Source organism: Geotrypetes seraphini, chromosome 2, assembly GCF_902459505.1.
Source record: "Geotrypetes seraphini chromosome 2, aGeoSer1.1, whole genome shotgun sequence".
In the NCBI taxonomy this organism is placed as follows: Eukaryota; Metazoa; Chordata; class Amphibia; order Gymnophiona; family Dermophiidae; genus Geotrypetes; species Geotrypetes seraphini.
Window position 1 is genome coordinate 386,550,272 of NC_047085.1, and position 23,495 is coordinate 386,573,766.

At 43.4% G+C, this 23,495-nt stretch overlaps 1 protein-coding gene across 5 annotated transcripts in view; it reads right to left on the reverse strand.

The window, feature by feature from the left end:
* WIPF3 (WAS/WASL interacting protein family member 3) overlaps nt 1-23,495 on the reverse strand; it is a 125,473-nt gene that overhangs the window by 11,710 nt on the left and 90,268 nt on the right. For all 5 annotated transcript variants that reach the window (XM_033930747.1, XM_033930742.1, XM_033930744.1 and 2 more), the window contains 4 exons: nt 21,569-21,701; nt 17,047-17,187; nt 4,241-4,972; nt 1,394-1,549 (listed from right to left, as the gene is read on the reverse strand). In XM_033930747.1, the coding sequence (XP_033786638.1) occupies nt 1,394-1,549; nt 4,241-4,972; nt 17,047-17,187; nt 21,569-21,701 (1,162 nt within the window). The remainder of the gene's footprint in view (nt 1-1,393; nt 1,550-4,240; nt 4,973-17,046; nt 17,188-21,568; nt 21,702-23,495) is intronic.

The following is a 23,495-nucleotide window of genomic DNA, read 5'->3' on the forward strand; positions in this document are numbered from 1 at the left end:
CACTATAGTAGGGTTTTGGTGGGCTCACACTTTGCACCATCAATGTAGTGGCTAGAGTGGCTTATGAGCCTGGCTTCACCTCTCTATGATTCACTGGCTCACTCACCAGGCAGACACCAGTGTATGGCTCTACTAGACTTTCCCATAGCAGGTGTTGCTGTTCTAGAGCCAGGTTTGTACTCTTTCATTGAGATGTTTGTGTGGTGGGAGGGGGTCAGAGACCATGGGGGAGTTTGGGGGTGGGGGTCAATACTTTATCCTTCCAGTGGTCATTTTGCATACCTTTTTGGCACCTAGACGATGGTAAAACAGGTCTAAATCAGAACGTCTAAGTTTTCGTCTGGGACATTAAATTTTGATTTATTGCAAAATGTCCAAGTCTAAGCCCACCCACACCACCTAAAATGCCCCCTAGACACTTAGGTGCACAGCAAGCAAAACATCTCACTAAATGTCCAGAAAGTCAGCTTTGAAAATTGGCACTTGGATGCCCCAGCGAGTAGGACATCCAAATGCCGAATTATGATGGTTTTTGGACAGCTTTATATTTTTATCATGAGCCCCGTAGCAATAGTTAAGGTTCCTATTTCTCACATGCACCACTTTGTTCTTGCTCACATTTTGATGCCCAGTCTTCCAAGGTCCTCTTGTGATTTAATAACTTTTGAGTCATCTGCAAATTTAATTATCTCACTAGTTATTCCACTCTAAATCATTGATAAATATGTCAAAAAGCAGCAGTCCCAGCATAGACCCTTGGGGAACCCCACTGTTTACCCTTTCCCATAGAGAATATTGATCATTTAACCCTACTCTCTGATTTCCATCTTTTAACAAGCTCTTAATCCACAAGAAATTACCTCCGATTGCATGACTTTCTAATTTCCTCAGGAGTCTTTCATGAGGTACCTTTGTCAAATGCCTTTTGAAAATCCAGATACACAATATCAACAGTCTCGCCTTTATTCACATGTTTATTCACCTAAAAACTCTATGGAAAGAATGCAGCATTTCTTCTTCATGATAAAGTTTGAGTCTTCTGGGATCAGGTGTCATACTGATAATCTGAGCAATCACAGACTGAAATCAGAGCTACCTCCCTTCTCCATTCCAAATTGCCACATTATATCCTTAGGTACAGTCCCCTACACTGAAATTTTCATTTAGAAGGTCTGTAAAGTTAGTTTTTATCAGCTTTGCTTGTAAACCCCTACCTAGAGATATGCACAAGAACTAATCACTGCTTAGCACATTGCAATCAAATGTTTACTGGAAATGGGGCAGTTTTCAACAGCAAGATATGTGAAGATTTATTATCAGTTAAATGTGGTTAAATATTTGCAAATGCACCTATACTAAGTGACCTGCCATGCATATTTCTAGAAAATCTTACCCATAATCTGGCTGTTTGCATTTTTGAAGATCGGGTGTGAGTGATAGGAGGGAGCCCAATCTAAGACCTGGCTGGGCTGATGCTTGCTTGAAAGCTCTGTGGCTGGCGATCGTGCCGGTGGGATGGGAGGTGGAATTTGCTTCCCTCCAGCAGACACTGAAACGGAACCAGGTGGCAGGTGAGGTGCATAAGAAATTCTATAATTTTAGGAACATTTATTCTGGTCCTTGTAAGACCTGAATTTATTTTTTATTTATTTGGTTGGTTTTTTTATCCTGTCCTCACCAACAAGCTCAGAATGGGTAACAAGGTTGGCATACATAATGCATAGACAAACAAATTATGAATTTACATGTAGACGGCAACGTTAGATATATAGAGAGTCAAGTTTAGCATACAATTTGGTCATTTGGCTAAACACAGAGCACAGGCACTTTAAAGGGCCACAATACAGGGATCACAGCCCTTTGAAATGCACACACCCTCTGGCTATCTTTCAGCCTCCCCCAGACTCACCAAACCAAAGTTAAAATTACCCTTTTCCATTGAGAATATTGATCATGTAACCCTACTCTCTGTTTTCCATCTTTTAACAAGTTCTTAATCCACAACAGGATATTACCTCCTATTCCATGACTTAATAGTTAGAACAGATTACTTCCATTCAGCTGGGCATAACAGGAAATGTCAAAGTGTGCGGTGCTAGTGGGACACTGGAGGTCGTCAGTATGCAGTAAGCCACTGCTCTCCTGCAGATTGGTTTTGGGAGGCTAAGGGAACGGGAGTGGGGATACTTTTATTCCTAAACTCTGAGTGCCCCAACACTCAGCATGCTAGGAGTTTGCTACAACCAAACACTACAGATCAACATTTTACACAGAGAGAGAATGCATGGAATGTAAGTCTGGTACTGGGGCTTATTAGATAGCATGGCAATGACTAATGAGGTAATTTCCATGCTCACTAACACATAATACACCCAAGTATCAGCCTCATAGTAAAGCACTGGCAATAGAGCTCTTTCACCTTCTCTTCTGCTGTGTACAAAGTGCACAACAGCAGAAGGAAGAAAAATGCACCAAGGACCATAAAGTACAGGATAATCTGTAGACCTTTACTGGTAAACCCGACATGGGCTGTTTTTCGGTGTTACAGCGCCTGTATCAGGGGTCAGAATAGTATGGGTTATTGCAGGGGTGGGCAACTCCGGTCTTCAAGGGCTGGAATCCAATCGGGTTTTCAGGATTTCCCCAATGAATGTGCATGAGATCTATTTGCATGCACTGATTTCAATGCATATTCATTGGGGAAATCCTGAAAACCCGACTGGATTCTGGCCCTCGAGGACCAGAGTTGCACATGTCTGGATTATCGGGTATCCAAAGTTCTATGAAATGAAAATATGGGTGAATACCGTCACACAACACAATTTTTTTGCAAGTGGCTTCTATAAATTGGTGTCATTTTGAAGACACCAATGGCTATACCACTGTGTTTCAGTCAACCTTATGTGTATTTTACAAAAGGATCAAACCCTCCCCCCCCCCCCTTTTACAAAACTGCGCAAGAGATTTTTAGTGCTGGCCGGCGTGCTGAATGCTCTGCGCTGCTCCAGCACTCATACGAATCCTATGACCATTGGAGCAGCACAGAACATTGAGCGTGCTGGCAGGCGCTAAAAAGCTTTTGCGCGGTTTTGTAAAAGGGGGCCAAGTTCAGTGAGTTTTTGTATAATATACTGCAACTGAGAGGAGAATGTGTGAATGTCCCTTTTCTGACCTATATGATCTATGCAAAATTGGGCTTTAAATATAACATGGGTTTGATATGTGCGTCCACTTGAGAGACAAATCTGAGCACATGGAAATATGAAAACAGGAGAAATTTAGTGTTTTCTTTTTTTAATTTAAATGGGTATTAGAACATAAGAATAGTCATATTGGGTCAGACCGACGGTCCTTCTAGCCCAGTATCCTGTTTCCAACTGTGGCTTAATCTAAGTCACAAGTACCTGGTAAAAACCCAAAGAGTAGCAACGTTCGTTGTTACCAATCCCAGGGCAAGCAGTGACATGTCAGCCCTTATTACCAGCAACTGCACTGGCTACCTGTTGAAGCTAGAATATTATTCAAATTTGCCTGCATTTGTTATAAACTTTTGACTCCACGTTACCTTATCTCTCATTTTGAATTATATAGACCAGTTAAACTTACTTATTTATAGTTCCGAATCCCAAAAATTGCCGTTATAAGAATTTTTTTGGGCCTTTTAAGCGGGTAAAGCTCAATCTTGGTTAGGTAATTTGATTCATCGAACTAAATCACACTGTTCTTTCAGGAAACTAGTAAAGACCTATTTGTTCAATAAATTTTTATCTGTCTAAGAATTATATCTGTCTTATGCTCATTGTATTTTTTATCACTGATTGTCCAGTTCTTCTTATCTGTAAACCGCCTAGAACTCTTCCAGGTGTTAGCAGTATAGAAAAATAAAGTTATTATTATTATTACTTCCTTCAAGTCTTTCTCAACAGACACATCGTATTATGTACGACACGTGCTTTGTTGCAAATACGAATTTACAAGTTTTTTTTTTTTTTAAAAATGCTGAAACATGGGGGTCGGCCATTAAGTAGAATCGATCCAGTACCTCCACACTGATACCAACAAAAAGTATCATAGTCTAAATAGATACTTTTATAACTGTTTAGTCATTAGTTAAATGTTTAGAAGTCCTCTCTCACTCAGAATAGTTGTTTGCAGAGAGCAGTCATGCGAAAATATTTTCTTTTTCATCTACTGCATATAGAATCAAGCAAAAATACCTTGAAAACAGAGTATATCCTACCTGCAGATTTGGTTTGCATCCTCTTTTGTACTGCAGTGGCTTGTGAGAATGGCGGTGTGGGCGGTAGAGGCATCGACTGTATACTGAGTTTGGAAGCCTGGAATGGGTACATGGGGGATTTTGGAGGTAGAGCGGGTGGAACGTTATTTCCATGTAAGGTACTGCTAATGGTTGTGGAAGTGGGAGGCAGCAAGATGGGTCTGCGACTAAACAACGGTGGTGGTACTGGTGGTGGTGAGGGAGTGGGTTCTCTAGAACCAGACAGTGGAAGGGAAGAGCTGGAAAAGTCTGCAACTCTGTTGGGAAATCCACAGGGCGGTGCGGGACGTGGAGGAGGAGGTGGGAGTGCAGGGGTCTCTTGAGACCTTAAAGGGATGTCACTCTGTGACACAGGAAGGAAAAATGGCAGAGGTGGTGGAAGAGGAGGAGGATAAACAGGCACCTGAGAGGTCATTTTTGTAGACCTGTCTACCAAAGGGGGAGGAGGTGGAGAATCCTGAACAGTTGGCAGGAGTTTGCTGGTGGTGGTGGGTGGGGATAGGGAAGAGGTCGTATAAGGTAAAGATGGTGCAGCTCGCAGAGCGTTGCTGATAGCCTCTGAAGCGGCTGCTGGCTGAGGAGGATTTGCTGAATTCAAGTTGTTACTTCCGGCTTTAGAATTACTGAAGAGCGGGTCAGGAAATCTTGGGCCAGCTGTTCGGTTTCCACTAGGTTGGAAGGCTGGTTTATTGCCTGAGGAGGGAAAAAATAAATTCAATATAGTGAAAACAAAGTACATACTACAGGCCTGATTGTCAGTGTTTGTGGTTACCAGATAAAGTAAAGCACTGAAAGTGGCACTTTAGCATTATTTACATGTTCAGTGCTGCCAGTTAATTAAATGCGCTGCTGAATTGATGCTTAAGCAGCAGTTTGGGTGCTGCTTTTATAATTGTTAGCCCTACTCTGACTCTAATCACTCTTGAGGTAATTCTATAAACAGGCATCTAGATTTAAGCAGCAGGAAGGCCTCTTATACAATACCGGCTAGGAAAAGTACATTATTCAATTTGATGGCACGTACTTTGCTGGCCTATGCACACAGAGGCTGAGTTTGGGTGGAGCGTGGTCACAGCACACAAGTGCGCATCTTAATTACAGAATGTCAGATGTCTGGGAAAACCCCAGACAAGTCCTCTTTTTAGAAGACTGTCCGGGTGCCCAGAGCAACTTCCAAAACCTGGCAGTTTGTCCGGGTTTTGGAAGTCCCCATGCTCGGGGGCCGTGTCTGGAGGCCCTCTGCACATGCGCAGACGTCGATCTGATGATGTCATACGTGCATGACATCACATCAATATGCGTGAGTGCGTAGAGGCCCTCCAGATCTCAGGGAAGCTTACAATTTACTGTTTTCCCCTCCCTCTCCTAACTTCCCTTCTCCTTTGTGGACTTTAATACATTGTAGTTCTCCCCCTGTTCCTTTTTTTTTTCCGTATGTTTTCCTTCCTCGTTGTTTGTCTCTGTATTAATTTGTATAAATTAATGCTTGGTTTTAAAGTTTTTTTGTTATACTATCAAACTAGTCCATTCCACCTCAGCAAAGATGGATCTATAGGGGGGGGGTTAAATGCCGAGGTGGAATGGGCTAGTTTCATTTAATGATGTGATAGGCTTGGGTTCCCTGTGGGGGGAGGTTTCCAGGGGTCGGGACAGGAAGCTGTCTCTTTAAATTTTTGTATCGAAAACATTTTGTATTGATAAAGTTATTTAAATAGAGGTAAGAACGCCGCGGCCATCTTATTCTAAGGATTAGGGAGGGTCGGATAGCACAAACGACACTGGTAGGTAACTTTGGGTTACCTTTTTTAAATAGCCATGTAATTAAAGTATTTAGGATATGGTAAATTAAATGGGTTAACGACTATAAAGTAATTTGAATGTTATGTTTTATCCTAGGGAGTTCCTTGAAAAAGCAATAGTGAAACATGTTGGACTCCGTGTCTCCCAGGTTGTAACTATTGTTAGCAATGAAGCTACAAATTATGATAAGTTGAAAATTATATTTCTATAATTCTAAGTAACTTGGTCCTAAAAATTGTTAATAAGGGCTAACTTTAAATCATAAATTTCTTGATTAAATAAGTTAAGGCCAGTGACAATTTAACGCCTGAAGTTCCCCGCTAAAAGAATATGGTTATGCGGAGGAGGGGTGAAACTGAGGCCTTAAATAACATATTACTATACCATATTAAGCTATATGAGTTGGAAATAGACTTGGAGCAAAAATTCATATGAATTGATTGATTGCTTTATAGCTACGAGTATAAAGTTGACCATCTTAGGAAGAACAGCATGCTTTAAACATAAGCATGTTTTCAACTACTTGCACTAGTATTCGTTTAAGTAGGCTTAAACCAGGCACCAAAATCAACACCTTTCATAAATGTCATATTGTAAATTTTCTTATCATTTTCAGCAGGTAAGAGACTATTTTGGGAGCCACAATTGCCATGAAGAATGGAGTGTACCGTACTGTTCAACAGAGGCTCATGGAGAAATATTCCCTTCCTCCTTCCCCCTTCTAATAGGCTTTCCCAAGAAAAGTGAGGGAGAAGATGAGAGGAGAATCACATAAATATGAATTTAATTCTTGATCCTCAAGGTAGGACATCTTATTCCTGGTGCTCCAGTTCCTATGGGCTAGATTCACTAAGCAAACCGATCATGTACCGATCAGTTTGCGACCCCTTTGCGACCCGATTTTACTCCGGCCTGATCCACTTACCTCTCTGCCGACCATCCTTCAATCCGCACATGCAAATGAGGGGAACGGCATGCAAAGTAGGCAGGGATGCAATTCACTAACCATAACCCTGCAACACCGACTGGGCTGGCTGATCACAAACAAGTGACTGCTGAGGACCAGTCGCTGAGGTCCTTTCTGACTGCCCCGCCTTCTGCCGCCCTGCTCTCTGCCCTGCTTCTCTGCTCTCAGCCCCGATCTCCCGCTCTCTCCTGCCTGCCTGCCCCAAATCTCTTGTTCTTCTGCCTGCCTGCCCCAAATCTCTCCTGCCGCCCCGCTCTCGCCCTGAATCACTCCTGCCCTTCCCCGCACTAAAAGCCCTTGGTTTTAACTTGTGGGTTTAAAGCGGGTTAAAACCAAGGGCATGTGAAGTAAAAAAGAAACAAATGTAAAGTTTTTAAAAAGAAAAAAAAAAAAAAAAAGGTCGCTGCTCTTGATCATGCACAGACCATCTACAGATGGATAGAGAGCGATCCCGACAGTCGGATCGGGGCGTGATTCCGATCGTCCTCATTTGCATGAGGGTGATTCATGAATCAGCCCCCCGGACAAGGATCGGATCTGATCCATGCCCTTTGTGAATCCAGCCCCAAAATTGCCATGCAAATATATAAACAAAATCCTCCAATATCTTAATATCCCATCTGTGCTATTTTAAGTAAATTAACACTGTATTGCTAGCTACTTGCAATGAGCTAGTCGGATATGGAGTCAAACTAATTTAAAGGTATTAATGCTTTTGTTATCAGGAGCAGGATAGGTCTCCCTTGTACTACAGATGGTGCTGGCAGCAAAGCAGTGAAGTAAACTGGAAAACGAAAATGAAATATGATGGTTAAATACTATTAGAACTGAATCTGGACTATAAAAAAATCAAATGGTATGCCGCACTATATCTCTGACTACCTAATAATAAACATCGACAAAGGAGTGGGCAGTTGTTTGGCACATTATGCAGGATACTGTACAAACTCAGACCCACTGGTATTTTTTTTTTTTTTTTAATTCAGGGTCAAACATGTTGGACATTATCAATTCTGAGAAGGAGATCTCTGAAAGGACTGCGACAGGTGCAAAAACAAGTTCTCAATCAATAAAGGAGTGGGGATGGAACTTGTACACATCAACCAGAGATAAAATAAGAGTATTTTAATGAAAAGAGCCTCTATAAAATATTGATTTCAATCAGTTTTGCAGACTCGACACGGTCCATGTTTTGGCATTAAAGCCTGGCTCAGGAGTTCAAGAGACATCCAGTAGATGGCAGTATTATTTTATGTATGAATTTCTTCTTTCGGTAATTTGCACACAATGCCTAAAGCATAAAAACCCTGAAGGATTGAAAAGTCACAACAGAAGTCTTTGTGAGAGTATTTACAGCAAGCAGGGATAAACAAAGCTTAAAATCTTTGTTCAGATTATAAGGATCTGGTTCATGTTAGTGGCTCATTAAACTTAGGGAAAAAATTTTATAAAGTCACTTTTGCATATATCTGATTTCTTATAAAATGCTACACAGCATAAAGATACATACCATGAACAACACAACAGCATGTACAGTGCTAGTGCGAAAGTTCAGGAACAGAATCAGAGTGTGGGCATTCTCAAGTACGCATGCCTTTGAATAATCTAAGTATGCACATTTGCAGCAGCTCGAGAGTAGGTGTAACTGTCCACACCTGCAAGATGAGCGAGATTTCTACTGTTGCTTCTGCGTCTTTATAAAAATACTGGTTAACTAGACACCTTCTAGTCCTCAAACCAGGAACCTTGTTATAAAATTGCTTCCCCCATCTTTGGAATCCAGCACAGTCTGTTCTGTTGGGGGCCCATTTTAGAAGGTCTTCTTCAGGGACAAAGAAAGGAATGGAACATAGATTGACTGACTACAATGGTACCAGGGTTCTTGACGGATTACCTGGGTTTAAACCAGGTACTTGTGACCTGGACTGGCTGATGTTAGAAGCAGGATACTGGGCTAAATGGGATAAAAAGATAGACGACTTAGCAGTCTGGGTAATCAAATGGCTGGACGTACAGTTAGACGATTCTTGAAAAAAAAATATTTTGGACGTATTTTTCGGGAATGGACATTTTACTTAACTGACTTTGGGTGACTAGCGACTTAGGCGAAAAACGGACTTAGCCGTTTCTTTTGATTATGCCCCTCTATGGATTTAAACAGCATATTAATTAGAAATTTTATTTCTATTTTTGAAAAGTTGTATATAATTTGTGAAATATTTTAGGGCTAGCATTTGTTGTCAGTGAATCTTTGGAGGTAAAAGAAATTAACAATTTGTATCTTGACTAATAGGAACTTTTGTTAAGTATGAATGCCAAAAATTTTAACCAATGAGCTTTAGGGCTGGAATAGGAACTTGGAAGTTAATTGGCCATTTTAAACCAGTGGTAATTCTTTAGAAGGAATGTGCTAATATATCTCATTCATTTAAAACACAAGATGGCAATCAAATTTCCAGATGGCAATATTGTAAGGTGCAAATTAAATAACTAAAAGTAATTGCAATTTTGTTGAATTTCATGTAAACATTTTTTTTTTAAATTATATTCCCCTGCAAAATGGGGGCCTTCATATTACATTTTATTACAGAGAACTTTATTGGCTTCTGTTTGAGGCTTGCGTGTTATTTAAACTGGGTACTCTCTGTTATAAAGTCTTACACGGCCAGGCGCCGGAGTATTTACTAGAATTATTTACACCAAACCGTTCTTTACGCAACTCTTCTGTATTTTATTTGCTTTCCCCCCAACTTGAGGTTGTACTCAAAAGAGATTCCAGCAGCGTCGGCTTGTTTATCAGGCAGCGAGCTGGGACAGGGAATTATGCTCTTTATTCACAAAGTCTTATTCCCACATACATTTTAGAAAACTACTAAAATCATTATAAGTTACAAAATTTCTAGAGCACTAATACGATCTTATGACAAGTTTTGTAGATCACTGGGAATGTCCAGTTTTTATCTTTTTGTGAACTGCATCGATCTGTAAGGTTTTGCAGTCTAAAAATGTAAATGTAATGGAATGTAAAATGTAATTGGTATTTTGAAAATGAACTTCAGCTTTGATGAAATTAAGTACAATTTGCTTTATTTATTATTATTATTTTTTTAATATATATATGATACCATAGTAAGTAGTTATTATGATCTGTGATTATAACTCACAGCTCATCAAAGTTATCACTAAAATTACTAGGGCTTTTCTCTTAAGAACCCACCCTCTCCTTTTATAAAACAATGATAGCAGTTTTTAATGCAGGCTGGCACGCTGAATGTTCTGCACCGGCCTGCGTTGTTTTTTGTGGGTTTGTTTTTTTTTTTAAAGGTGTGTGTATAATTTTGCCCTTCTTTTAAAAAAGATGCGCTAAGCATTTTAGCGTGGATTTAGCACACGCTAATTCAACATGTGCGCTAACCGCTAACATGTCCATTGGATAACATGCATGCGTTAGCATTTAGCGTGTGCTAAAAAGCTTAGCGCACCTTTGTAAAAGAGGGGGTTTGTATTTGCTTTAGGGCTAATTATTAATATACTTTTGTGATAATTTGCTATAGAATAACCCCACTGCAATGGAGAGATTAAAGGCACTCAGGCTCTTAATGAAATACAGATACAAACAGCAAGAAGGAAAGCTGTTTCTAGAACTTCATCACAAAGGTCATCACAAAGTATGCAAAAGAAAATGTTAATAAAAGCAAAAGCTTTTTGGAACAAAGTGCTTTGGACTGATGAAATGAAAACTGAACTCTTGCAATGAAAATTGAACTGTTGCCACAACCACAAAATACATTTGGAGAAAAAAAAAGGGTGAAGCATTTGAAGAAAAGAACACCCTGCCAACCATTAAGAACAATGAGTGGATCTATTATTCTTTGGGGCTGCGTGGTAGTTAGTAGCTCAGGAAATATTGTGTGGATGGTAAGGAAGAATGGATTCAACTAAATGCAAGAACATATCATAAAAGCTAATGCCCCCCAGTCACGGAAGCAGTTGAAGCTGTAAAGAGGTTGAATGTTTCAGACGACTAGAATTTGAAAATGCCTTAAAGTCAACCATGAAAGAAAAGAAGATGAAGTTCTGGAATAGCTTTGACAGCCCCCAGGACTGATATCAATTAGTTAAGGTTTTGCAAAAATTTGAAAATAGTCATGTTATGATGATATTTTAATTATTGATTGCTTTTGCATTTTCTGTAGATTTTGCAGCCTCTTTGAATGTAAATCGCCTTGAACCTTTTTGGTTTAGTGTGATAAATTGTGTATTAGATTAGATTAAATTGTGTATTAGATTGTTGAAAACCTGTGGGGAGATCACGAACATGCAGCGTAAACAAGGAGACCTAAAAATATTTCAGAACTAGAAGAGTTTGACAAGAAAAATGGAGGAAAAAATGCCGAAACAACAAACAGAAAGAGACTTATCTGGCTACAGGATTATACAGTGGTGCCTCGCATAACGGACGCCTCGCACAGCGAACGCTGCGCACAACGAACTTTATGTCTTGATTCGTACAACGAACTTCGTTTCACACAACGAAGTCGCCCGAGCTGCATCCTTCCGCGCAGGCACTGCGCTTAACTGCCCTCTCTCCGCCTGGCTCCCTCTTGCCCCCCCCCGACTCCCCGACACGATCGGGGCAAGAGGGAGCCCAAGCCCTCTTGCCCCCCCGACTCCCCGACACGATCGGGGCAAGAGGGAGCTCAAGCCCTCTTGCCCCCCCGACTCCCCGACACGATCGGGGCAAGAGGGAGCCCAAGCCCTCTTGCCCCCCCGACTCCCCGACACGATCGGGGCAAGAGGGAGCTCAAGCCCTCTTGCCCCCCCGACTCCCCGACACGATCGGGGCAAGAGGGAGCCCAAGCCCTCTTGCCCCCCCGACTCCCCGACACGATCGGGCCAGGAGGGAGCCCAAGTCCTCCTGGCCACGGCGACCCCCTAACCCCACCCTGCACTACATTACGGGCAGGAGGGATCCCAGGCCCTCCTGCCCTCGACGCAAACCCCCCCTCCCCCCAACGACCGCCCCCCCCCAAGAACCTCCGACCGCCCCCCAGCCGACCCGCGACCCCCCTGGCCGACCCCCACGACACCCCCAACCCCCTTCCCCGTACCTTTCTGTAGTTGGCCGGACAGACGGGAGCCAAACCCGCCTGTCCGGCAGGCAGCCAACGACGGAATGAGGCCGGATTGGCCCATCCGTCCCAAAGCTCCGCCTACTGGTGGGGCCTAAGGCGCCTGGGCCAATCAGAATAGGCCCGGGAGCCTTAGGTCCCTCCTGGGGGCGGGGCCTGAGGCACATGGGCCCAACCCGACCATGTGCCTCAGGCCCTGCCCCCAGGAGGGACCTAAGGCTCTCGGGCCTATTCTGATTGGCCCAGGCGCCTTAGGCCCCACCAGTAGGCGGAGCTTTGGGACGGATGGGCCAATCCGGCCTCATTCCGTCGTTGGCTGCCTGCCGGACAGGCGGGTTTGGCTCCCGTCTGTCCGGCCAACTACAGAAAGGTAAGGGGGTTGGGGGTGTCGTGGGGGTCGGCCAGGGGGGTCGCGGGTTGGCTGGGGGGGCGGTCGGAGGGTCTTGGGGGGGGCGGTCGTTGGGGGGGGGGGGGGTTTGCGTCGAGGGCAGGAGGGCCTGGGATCCCTCCTGCCCGTAATGTAGGGCAGGGTGGGGTTAGGGGGTCGCCGTGGCCAGGAGGACTTGGGCTCCCTCCTGGCCCGATATTGTCGGGGAGTTGGGGAATCGGCGGGGCAAGAGGGCTTGGGCTCCCTCTTGCCCCGATCGTGTCGGGGAGTCGGGGGGGCAAGAGGGCTTGGGCTCCCTCTTGCCCCGATCGTGTCGGGGAGTCGGGGGGCAAGAGGGCTTGGGCTCCCTCTTGCCCCGATCGTGTCGGGGAGTCGGGGGGGCAAGAGGGCTTGAGCTCCCTCTTGCCCCGATCGTGTCGGGGGTGCCAGGGACCACACGGAGTCACCCACCGTACCACCCGATTCGGGTAAGCGCAGGTATCGGTGGGTGGCTTATTTGCGGGGGGGTGCCTTATTTTACATTTTTTTCTAAAAAGGGGGGGCTGTCTTATTTGATGGCCCTGCCTTATCATCGGGGAAACACGGTAGAAAAAAAAAAAAAATGAACAGTTAAGTCCCAGTTTTTGCCGCTGAGACTCTGCCCTCTCTCACTGTAAAATTAGACTCTACTTAGTCTGTCTTTAAATTTAAAAAATGTGTGTTGTTTTAAAAAACAATTATGTTTTTAGATGTATCTAAATAAAAATAATAACCAAAAATTTATCTTTTTTTATGTCATCTTAGCATATTTTATGCTGCAGAACGAATTATTTCTTTTTACATGTATTCCTATGGGAAAACGCGTTTCACATAACGAACGTTTCACATAACAAACTTGCTCCTGGAACCAATTAAGTTCGTTGTGTGAGGCACCACTGTATTTGGAAGCTGTTATTTTTGTCAAAGGAGTTACAGAGTACTAACTGAAAGGGTATCCAAGCTTTTGCACCTGTCATATTCACTATTTTCATATTTTTAAACTGTAAAATACTGAAAGTAAATAGTAAAAATGCCTTATAATGTGCAGAAAGATGTTTTAACTTTGTTCCATTTAGAAGCTGTCAGCTTCTGTTCATTTAGGAATTCATTGAAATGTACAATTTGACGAGGGCTATCTAAACTTTTGTATACAACTATACAGCTTGGAGGAACATAAGAATATAAAGCCATGCTGAACCCAGCATTTTATCTCTAACAGCAGCCAATCTGTGTTGGAAATACCTAGCAGATCTCAACAAGTATGTTTGTTTCCCATAGCTACTTTCCAACGATGAACAGTGGCTCTCTCAAGTCTATCTAGTTAATCATTTTATTCCGACTTTTCCTCCAGGAACTTGTCCAGTCCTCTTTTTAATTTCCAATATGCTGCTGCTTGGCTTGACGAGATCCTCTAGCAACACATTCCACAGCTTCAGAATTGTTGTTTAAATTCAATTTTATATACCGCCTTATTTGGGGACCCGAGTTAACGTGGTGTACAATTTATTTCAAAATGAAGAAAAGAAAGGAGGTCCATATTCATGATAGAAAAGAGACAGCGCTTGCTCAGAGACTTGACAGAGAAGAAAAAATGCTACTGCTCTACTCTGACATATTCACTGGCATAGTAAGAGGGGGAAGGAGGGGTAGACTGCCCCAGGCACTGCATTGGTGGAGGCATAGGCATCTCACCTCTTCCCTCCACACCCCCTGTACCTTTTCAAATCTTCACCGGCCATGAGCAGCATCTCTTACCTACTGCTCGTGCCAGCCTCATTCCTCCCTCTGACATCTCTTCCTGTTCACAGGGACCAGGAAGTGATGTCAGAGGAAGGAATGAAGATGGTGCAAGCAGTGGGTAAGAGATGCTGTTCTTAGCTGGTAAAGATTTGAAGAGTTATGGGGTGCATGGTACAGGAAAGGGTAGTGGGGGAGGGGCACATGGCACAGCGTATGCTGGGTGCCTCCACCCCGGGTGCAAATTTCTTTTGCTATGCCACTGGTCATACCACTCAGAAATGAGAGAGGTGAAAAATAGCAGACACTTGTCTCCTGTGTGAAAAGAAATCTTTGATTTATTTTCAATCTGTTGGTCATTAGTTTCATGGAATGTCCTCTTGATTTTGTGTTGATGGACAGGTTAGACCAGGGGTGGGGAACGAAGGCCGCAATCCAGTCGGGTTTCCCTAATGAATATGCATCAGAAAAGGCTTGTGAATGGACTGAGTACAAGCTCCAGGTTTTCTTCCACTGTATTGTGGGATAATACAGATTTTAGGAACTGGAAGTGCAATATGGATTCATGTATGTTTAATGTATAATATAGTATTAAGATTTGTGTTATTTAATAAAAATACAGTATATTTAAATAAAAAAAACCTGTCTAGTTATATTATATGCAATGAATATGCATGAGATCTATTTGCATGCACTGCCTCCAATATATGCAAATAGATCGTATGCATATTCACTGGGGAAATCCTGAAAACCCAACTGGATTGCAGCCTCTGTTCCCCACCCCTGGGTTAAACAATTGTTCTGAAATATCCATTCTACCCCATTCATAACTTTATAAACTGTATTCATATCCCCTATTGGTCATCTTTCCTCCAAGCTCAGCCACCCCTTTTGTAATTGTTGTTGCCCTTCTCTGAACCTTTTCTAATTACACTACATTCTTTCTCAGATGGGATGACTGGACCTGCACATAATACCCAAACTGCAGAAGCACCAGGGACCTATAAAGAGGTATGGAGATATTCTAAGTTTTTTTTGGGTTTATCTGAAAAGGGATGAAAACATTCTATTTGCTGCCTTTTTTTTTTTAAGCAGTCACTGCATACTCTGATTGGCTCCTAGACTGAACTCAGGACTTTCTTAGAGATCAGACTCCACAGGTGACCCTTGAGGTCCTTGAGGAGGAATGCAGACCTAGTGCCTAACCCTCAGTAAGCCTGGTTCTAAGAGAGAGGTTGTAGAGGCTCAGCATTAAAGATAGTTCTCACAGCAACCTGTGAATTGCTGTCTGCCTCTATTTGAACGTTCAAATTTCAAGCTTATTTTTAACTTACTATCCTGCCCATCAGTGAAACCATCTGGGTGGCTAAATTAACAGTAAATTAATGAAAAAACAGACATGATAGAAGAGGGAAGGTGGGGGGGAGAAATACAAAATTCATAACAGGAAAGAGGGGGAGGGTAAACAGGGGTTGCTTTATTTTCAGTCTCATGTGAACAATGTGCCTCTTTTTTTTTAACTTTATTGATTTTCAAATCTGGAACAGTGCTTTCAAATTATACATACAATTATCATCAGAGATAGCACTTACAATCAATCAGAAATTAATACAAAATGATTATTCCCTCCCTCCCACCCTAGGTTGAGAACAAAAAGAAATGCTTTAAATTATACATGAAATTAAAATTCCAGACCACACTTGTTAAGTATATAACCCCCCTCCCTCTCTCCCACCCATCCTGGATATGCAATCTAAAAGGGAAAATAAAGATATAATTCAACTAATCAGAATGAACAAAATTTGTCAATGGACCCCATGTTCATTTAAATTGCTTATTATGGCATGATGTTTCTGAATTAATTTTCTCATATTTATACTATAAACATAAAAATTCCCACCAAAAGGTAAAATGGAGTCTGTCCCAATTTTTCCAGTAACAATGTGTATCTTAATAAGTAGACCTTTCATTTTAGCAATTTCAGAATAGAGGTCTGCACGGGAACGGGGATCGCTGGAATCCCGTGGGTCCCACGGGAATCCCCCCCCAACCCACGGGACTCCCACGGGGACCCTCCTCTGGCCCACGGGATTCCCACGGGGATGGAAGGCTTTGGAAGCAGGGTTCGTCCATATAATATAGTGGACACGTCAGCCTTAGTAAAAGAGGGGGTTTATAAGTTAATTATCTGAACAGAAAACAAAAAAAGGGTTCCACCAAAGAGATTCCACAAGGAAAATAGCAGCGCAAACACAAAAGAAACTGTGGAATTGATGATCCTGTCAGAAGTAATTGCTGCTTTTTATGGGGACGGGTGGGAATGGAAGTAATTCCTTGCGGGGATGGGTGGGGACGGAGAGGATCCTGGCGGGGGACGGGTGGGGACAGAGAGGATCCTGGTGGGGATGGGTGGGATTTCTGTCCTCGTGCAACTCTCTATTTCAGAAGCTGTCACTTCGTCTCAGCCAGATGACACATTTTTTATGATCCTTTTTTTTTTTTTTTAACTTCAAGAACTACAGTAACAAGGCTTAATATATAGTTGATATTAATTCCTTTATAAAGATTCAGACTCCCGAGGCAGGCCATAGTGTCGAGTCTTTATCGTAATAAAGAAATTGAGCATCACAGGTCACCTTTTTTCTGTCTTTCTTGCAACTCTACCGTGTGAAGCGAGGATCTCCTGTTTTGGTGTGTCATAATAAGTAGACCCTGAATGTCTTACCTGCATTATCTCTTTGACCTGTAGGTCTCAGGACTGGAAAACCACCTGCAAATAATCCTCCCAAAGCCTGGGAGGCAGCACTTCTGACAGTTCCAGTACTGCCTCCACCTCCACCTGCTTCTTTCACAGGTCCCTTTGAATCTTTGAAAAAAGAATGAAAAATATATACTCATCTATTTGCTCTCGCATAGTCAAGAGTTACAGAAGCTAAAACAAAAATATTAACACTTTACAGGAAAATCCCCAAGTGGCCATTATTCAGTAGCATGATTACTGATCAGGTTATCTGGGTCTGTTTAGTTAATTTTACCTCATATTCAGCTGCACGCCTTCATTTAAGTGCTGCTGAATACTAAGGGTCCGATAGGCAAAGGATTTATGCACCTACCTTCGAGAAATATGCTCCTAAATTTGTTTCTTTTAAAAAAGTTTTGGGGTTGAATGCCTAAATTTTATGCTCAAAGGCCCCGGTTCTATAAACTGCACCTAAAAGGCGTCGAGGGACATGGTGCATGTCAATCATGAGTTAGGCACCGTTTGTAGAATCACGCCTAGGGGCACCTAGATTGGACTTGGGTGCCCCCTATTTATGCCAGGGGGAAAATTCTATAACTAGCACCTATATATATTTATTTATTTATTTATTTTATTTATTTATTTAGATTTTTATCCCGTTCTCCCAGTAGCTCAGAACGGTCTACAGATAAACATACACAATGGAGAGTAATTAGACAAATAACATGTTCTATAGGTTAAATGTTTGGACATACAAGACTGCGAAGTAGATAAATACAGGGAGTATACAGTAAATTAAGAGAAGAGTTTAAGTATATGTAGTTTAGTTTAGTATCAGTCGTTTAGTTTGGTATGAGTAGTTTATACTTAGGTGTCGGTAGGTGCTCTGTCGATGATTAAGTTAATTGAAAAATGTCGTCAGAAATGGCAAAAAATTGCAGTGCTGAAGTGCCTACTGAAACCTAAATAAAAGGTATCTGGACTCACGGCTAGGTAGCCATTTTAGGCTACAGAATGCCAAAATAGGCGTAGCCAATGCCAGAAGTGGCGTTAGGTGGGCTAAAGCAGCTACCAAGCCGCAATTCACACTAAGATAGGTGGCTAAAATGTAGGCCTGGAAAACCCTGGCCTACATTTCAGCCACCTATCTTTGCCGCTAGACCGCAGCAGCCATAAACTGATTGCAGTAGGGGAATCCCACCCAACCCTGAGAAGGCAGGGCTCTCTGAAGCTGCGTCTTCAGAAAGTCCTTCTGTCTCAGCTGATTGGGGGGGGGGGGAAATTCCCCTGCTGCAATCAGCTGAGCCAACTGCAGCGGACGAGGAACCCCCCAACCAGTAGGAGGGATGCCCACTCCCTCCTGCCAGACATTGCAAACACCCCCACCGCGATAGGTAGGAGGGATTCCCACTCACTGCTGTCTCCCAGACCCCAACAACCAAGCTGCCCACCCCAGGAGGGATGCCCACTCCATCCTACCGCTGCCCTCACCCATCCCGACAATCAAACTACCCACCTCAGCAGTAGAAGGGATGCCCATCCCTACCCCCGCCACCGTGGCCACTGCCCCTGACAATCCCCCATACTTCTGACAACTCCCCCCCCATAGCTGTGGAACAAATGCCGGCCAGAGGGATGCCTACTCCCTCTGGCCAGCAGGCCTGCCTCTTCAAAATGGCGGAACTTCCCCTTCCTAATGCCTAAGGCCCTGATTGGCCCAGGCACCTAAGGCCCTCGTTCCACAGGTGTGGAAGGGGCCGGGGGGGGGGGGGGGTCAGGGGCATGGGCGGGAGTTGTGGGGTTGGACAATGGCATCCTGCTGCTGGGAGGGGATAGTTTAGTGGTCAGAAGGGGGGGGTGATGGCGGCAGTAGCAGGAGGGAGTGGGCATCCCTATTGCCTATAGTGGGGGGGGGGTTGTTTTTTTTCAGTGTCTGTCAGGAGGGAGTGGGCATTCATCCTGCTGGTTGTGGGGTTCCTCTGTCTGCCCCCCCTCCCCCCTATCAGCTGAGCCGGTAGGATTCCCCGAAGCCATGGCAATTTTGAGCCAATCAAGGCCTTTGGCCCCTTTCACTGCATCCCAAGATGCATTGGGAGGTGAAAGCCCCATCATTTGCAGCATGCAACCCTGTAGGCAGGAGGGAGTGAGCTTCCCTCCTGCCGTTTGCTCTTCCGAAAGTACGGAGGGGAGGTTCCAGGGAAGTGGGAGGGGGGCCCAAGAATGTTGGGGAGATGTGGAGGGAGGGGTCGAATATGTCAGGGCATGTCAGGTGAGGTCCAGGATGTCAGGAGGATGTGATGGTAGATTCATAGAACAGTCTCCCAGAAGAGGTGGTGGAGACAGAGACTGTCTGAATTCAAAAGGGCCTGGGATAGGGAGAGAGAAAGAGATAATGGTTACTGTGGATGGGCAGACTAGATGAGCCATTTGGCCTCTATCTGCCATCATGTTTCTTAACGCCGGAAACCTACTGTCAGTTTGGAGCAGGCATTGTGGGGGTTTGAAGAGAGGAGTTCTTATGAGTTTTTGTTTACAATCTGCCGGTTTTGATTTGTTTTGCAAGTGGAAGGAAACCTGTACAAGCACTGGCGTAGCAAGGGTGGGAGGCACCTGAGGCAGTGGTGCCGCCCCCCTCGTTCTCTTCTCCGCCCCCTGTTCCTTCCTAGCCCCCCCCTGCTGCGCGTGCGTGCGCCCCTTCCCTTCCACCGTACTTGTTTAACTTCCCCGGCGCGAACAGTAACTCCAATGTGCTGCCCATGCTGGCATCGGCTCTCCCTCTGATGTCATTTCCTAGCCGTGGGACCCAGAAGTAATGTCAGAGGGGAGCACTGAGGCTGACGCGAGCACATGCTGTTGAAAAGCTAGAGGTAGGTCGAGAGGAAAGTGAGGGTGCATGCTGTGGGGGAGGAGTGGGAAGTAGGAGGGGGAGGAGAGTTGCCGACACCCCCACCCCTTACTACGCCACTGTGTACAAGCTTCTAAGTAGAAACAAAAAACAATGTGGAGAAATGATGTTCCTGACATGGACTTTATTAATCCTCCATAATAAAGCCCTAAGCGTGCATACGCACTTAGGGTTTTGTGATCCCTGCCATCGTGCTGTGTCCCTCCGTGCCGTATTCGATTTCTGGTGCGTGAGGCTTGTAGCGCATGGGCCGGCTTGCGACGGCGATTTCAGCAGCGGTTTGACTCCTGCGCTGCCAGGACGTCTTTTCTCATTTGCTAGGCTGGCCCACTTTGATAATGCGAGGTGAACCGGCCTAGCAAAAGCCTTGAGGCTGCCCGGGCTAGCGGATGATGGACAGGGGGAGCAGGGAAAGGAGAAGGCCTACTGCTGGACAGGGGGAGCAGGCAAGGGGTGGTGGTGGACAGCCGAGGAAAGAGAGAGACAGAAAGAAAGAAAGACAGACAGACAGAAAGCGGCCAAGGAGAGAGAAAGAAAGACACACACATCTATTCTAGCACCCATTAATGTAACGGGCTTAAAGACTAGTATTAAAATAATATTAAAACTTGGCAAACCACATAAAAACCTCTAGAATGCAGTCCGCTGAAAAGCTTTGGACCCTGGACCCAACACGGTCCGTGTTTTGACAGAATGCCTTCTTCAGGGGTCCCTATGAAGTCCTATAGTAAGGATACGTGGATAAAAATGGCAGTCGGAAATAAACTAATCCGTAAAAGCTGTGTGCAGGACATGGGCTCAAAAAGCCGAATGAAAAAAAAGCTGCTTTTTTTTTTGTATATCATGTTTATTGAGGTCAACCAGAGTAACAAAGGGCATACACGATGTATATACAAGAAAAGCAGAATCAAGCCAAACTCGGCGATGAACAGTGCAATACAATGCAAGCAACCGCACCATCAAATAGCACAGGAATGGTGGGAAGACCACAGTATGTGCATTCAAAAAGGCAAAAGAACCACAAACAAGCCCAAATAAACCAAAATCAAACAAAGAGGGAATTTACTATCTCCCCCTAGAAGACATCCAAGAAGAACTAAGATAATAGAGGCATTAGCTAAAAAAGCTTCTAAGTATCAGAACTAAGAAACAAATATGTGCGAGTCCAAGCAAGCCTGAAGGTGAAATCGCACACGGGTACCCATTTTTTGCGCCTACATACAAGGCTATCCAGTGGAAAAAATTTTGAAAAGCTTAAATTTAAAAGAACATCGATGTGTCCTTCACTTTAGGGTTTGCCTAGGCATTCACACAAGAGCTCTGCTTACTGCGAAACTCTTGTGCGCATGCACCAGGCACATTCCTCCCCTTTACCTTCAGTCTCGCAGCGTGCATATAATTTGAATACATTTCTGCGCTGCTCCTGTAGTACGAGGCAACCGCCTTTCACTTTAGCACTGGAACTTTGATCATCGGGGCCTTAGAATTCCATGTTCTGACTTTCACTCTGATAAAGCTGAACTAGGCCACAATAGCAAGACATGTTTCCCTCCCCCCCCCCACCCCCGTCAGTATACACATAGGTGCACAACACACACTTACTTTCAATTTGTGGCGCACTTCGATCGCTGATCTGGGTTACTTTTTTTAAACGAGCCCCTTTCTGGATATCCACCAACAGTGCACCTCGGCCTTTTGGTTCCTCATACTTTATTTTGGAGGGGTCAGCACTTGCCTGTGAAGACACAAAATGTCAGCACCATGTTGTAAGGATGCTTTACAGCAGTAGGGATAAGGAGGCCTGTGAACACAGAGGGTAGGGATGAATGGTGCAAAGTGGGGTGGGGAACGAGGGCCGCAAGCCAGCTGGGTTTTTAGGATTTCCCCCTGATGAATATGCATGAGATCTATTTGCATACAATGGAGGCAGTGCATGCAATTAGATCTTAGGCATATTCATTGGGGAAATCCTGAAAATCCAACTGGATTGCGACCCTCGTTCAGACAGTCCTGGAGGAAAACCTGCTCCAATATGCCATAGTGTCAAAAATGGGGCACAGCAAAGAACACAATCAAATCAATTACTCTTTTTTAAAAAAAAAAAAAATCTTTATTAAATTTTCAAACTACAATTATGCATGCAAATAATTCATGTGCATATAATATTACAAGAAAAGCACAATAAACTTACAGATATTAATAAGCAATTATTTTCCCCCACCCTCCCACCTAGTAATCAAGAAAATAAATACCCACAAGAAACTATCTAAAAATTCCCCAAATCAATTCCAATGCAAACCCCACCCTGGATGTGTATGTTTAAAGGTCAGTAAAATAAAGTTAGTTATCATTCCTTACAAAATTTAGCAAATGGCTCCCAAACATCAAGAAATTTCCTGCAATTTCCCTGCTGTATAGCCATCAAACGTTCCATTTAAAAAGTATAACAAAGAGATTCCCACCAGAAAGTGTAATTTAACCTATCCCAGTTCTTCCAATTCTTCAATAAAAGTTGTATGGCAACCCCTGTCATTATAAAGAGAAGTTTGTTATTCCTAGCAGATATTTGGCTTTTAGCTCTCATTAACGTACCAAATAGGATGGTATCATACGTAAATCAATTATTCTTTAATACCTCTTGGTTGCTCTCTTTAAAAAATATATATATTGGTAACAAAGCTTTATCTACAACAGAGAGGAGACAAGGACCTCAGAACATAAACCCCTTTACAGTGAAACTCACAACGTAAACCACTCTATTTCTGATTTTCAAGAGAAAAAAAAAAGATCCAAATATAATCGAGCCTCCTATTTCTGTAGACAATTTCCAACCAAAAATGCATATTTTTGAAAATAATCTCTCCTAACCCTACTTTTGTGAATGCTTCAACTAAATGTGGGTAAAAATACGCACACATGAATATTCAAACAGCACATTTTGGCACTGTTTTGTTTGGTGAATACAGCTTGGGGGGGGGGGAACCTCAAAATATCTCCCCTCTTATTGAAAGTGCTCTTCCCATAACAAAATTAATTGAGTATCATCAACATGACAGAGATAAAAATCAGATAATTATGTACTCCGAAAATAGTGGGCAAATAGCCTCTGGCTGGACATCAGGCAATTCTTATACCAGACTAGCTGATGCCCCGGCGTTGCACGGGTATTTAATTATAGCAATAACACTGTAAATGGATTCAAATAAAGATACTTTATAGTGGTGAATGAAATTATTTTTTTACAGCTTAATAAAAAGTACAATATTCAAATTATAATGTGAAATATTTGACAAAATGAATACAATACAACTAACGCAAAACGTGATTATAAACAACATTTTTAGTTTCACCTCCTGGAGCAAGAACATATAAATTCTTGGGTGAACCCAGCCTTGAGCAAGCAACATAGAGTTGTGGGCCGCGAGACCCGCAGAACATATCACCCCAGGTAGTGAGGGATGTGCATACCAAGTTTCGTTCAAATCGGTCAAGCCGTTTTTGAATTACTGTGAGAATGGCAGCTTTTTAC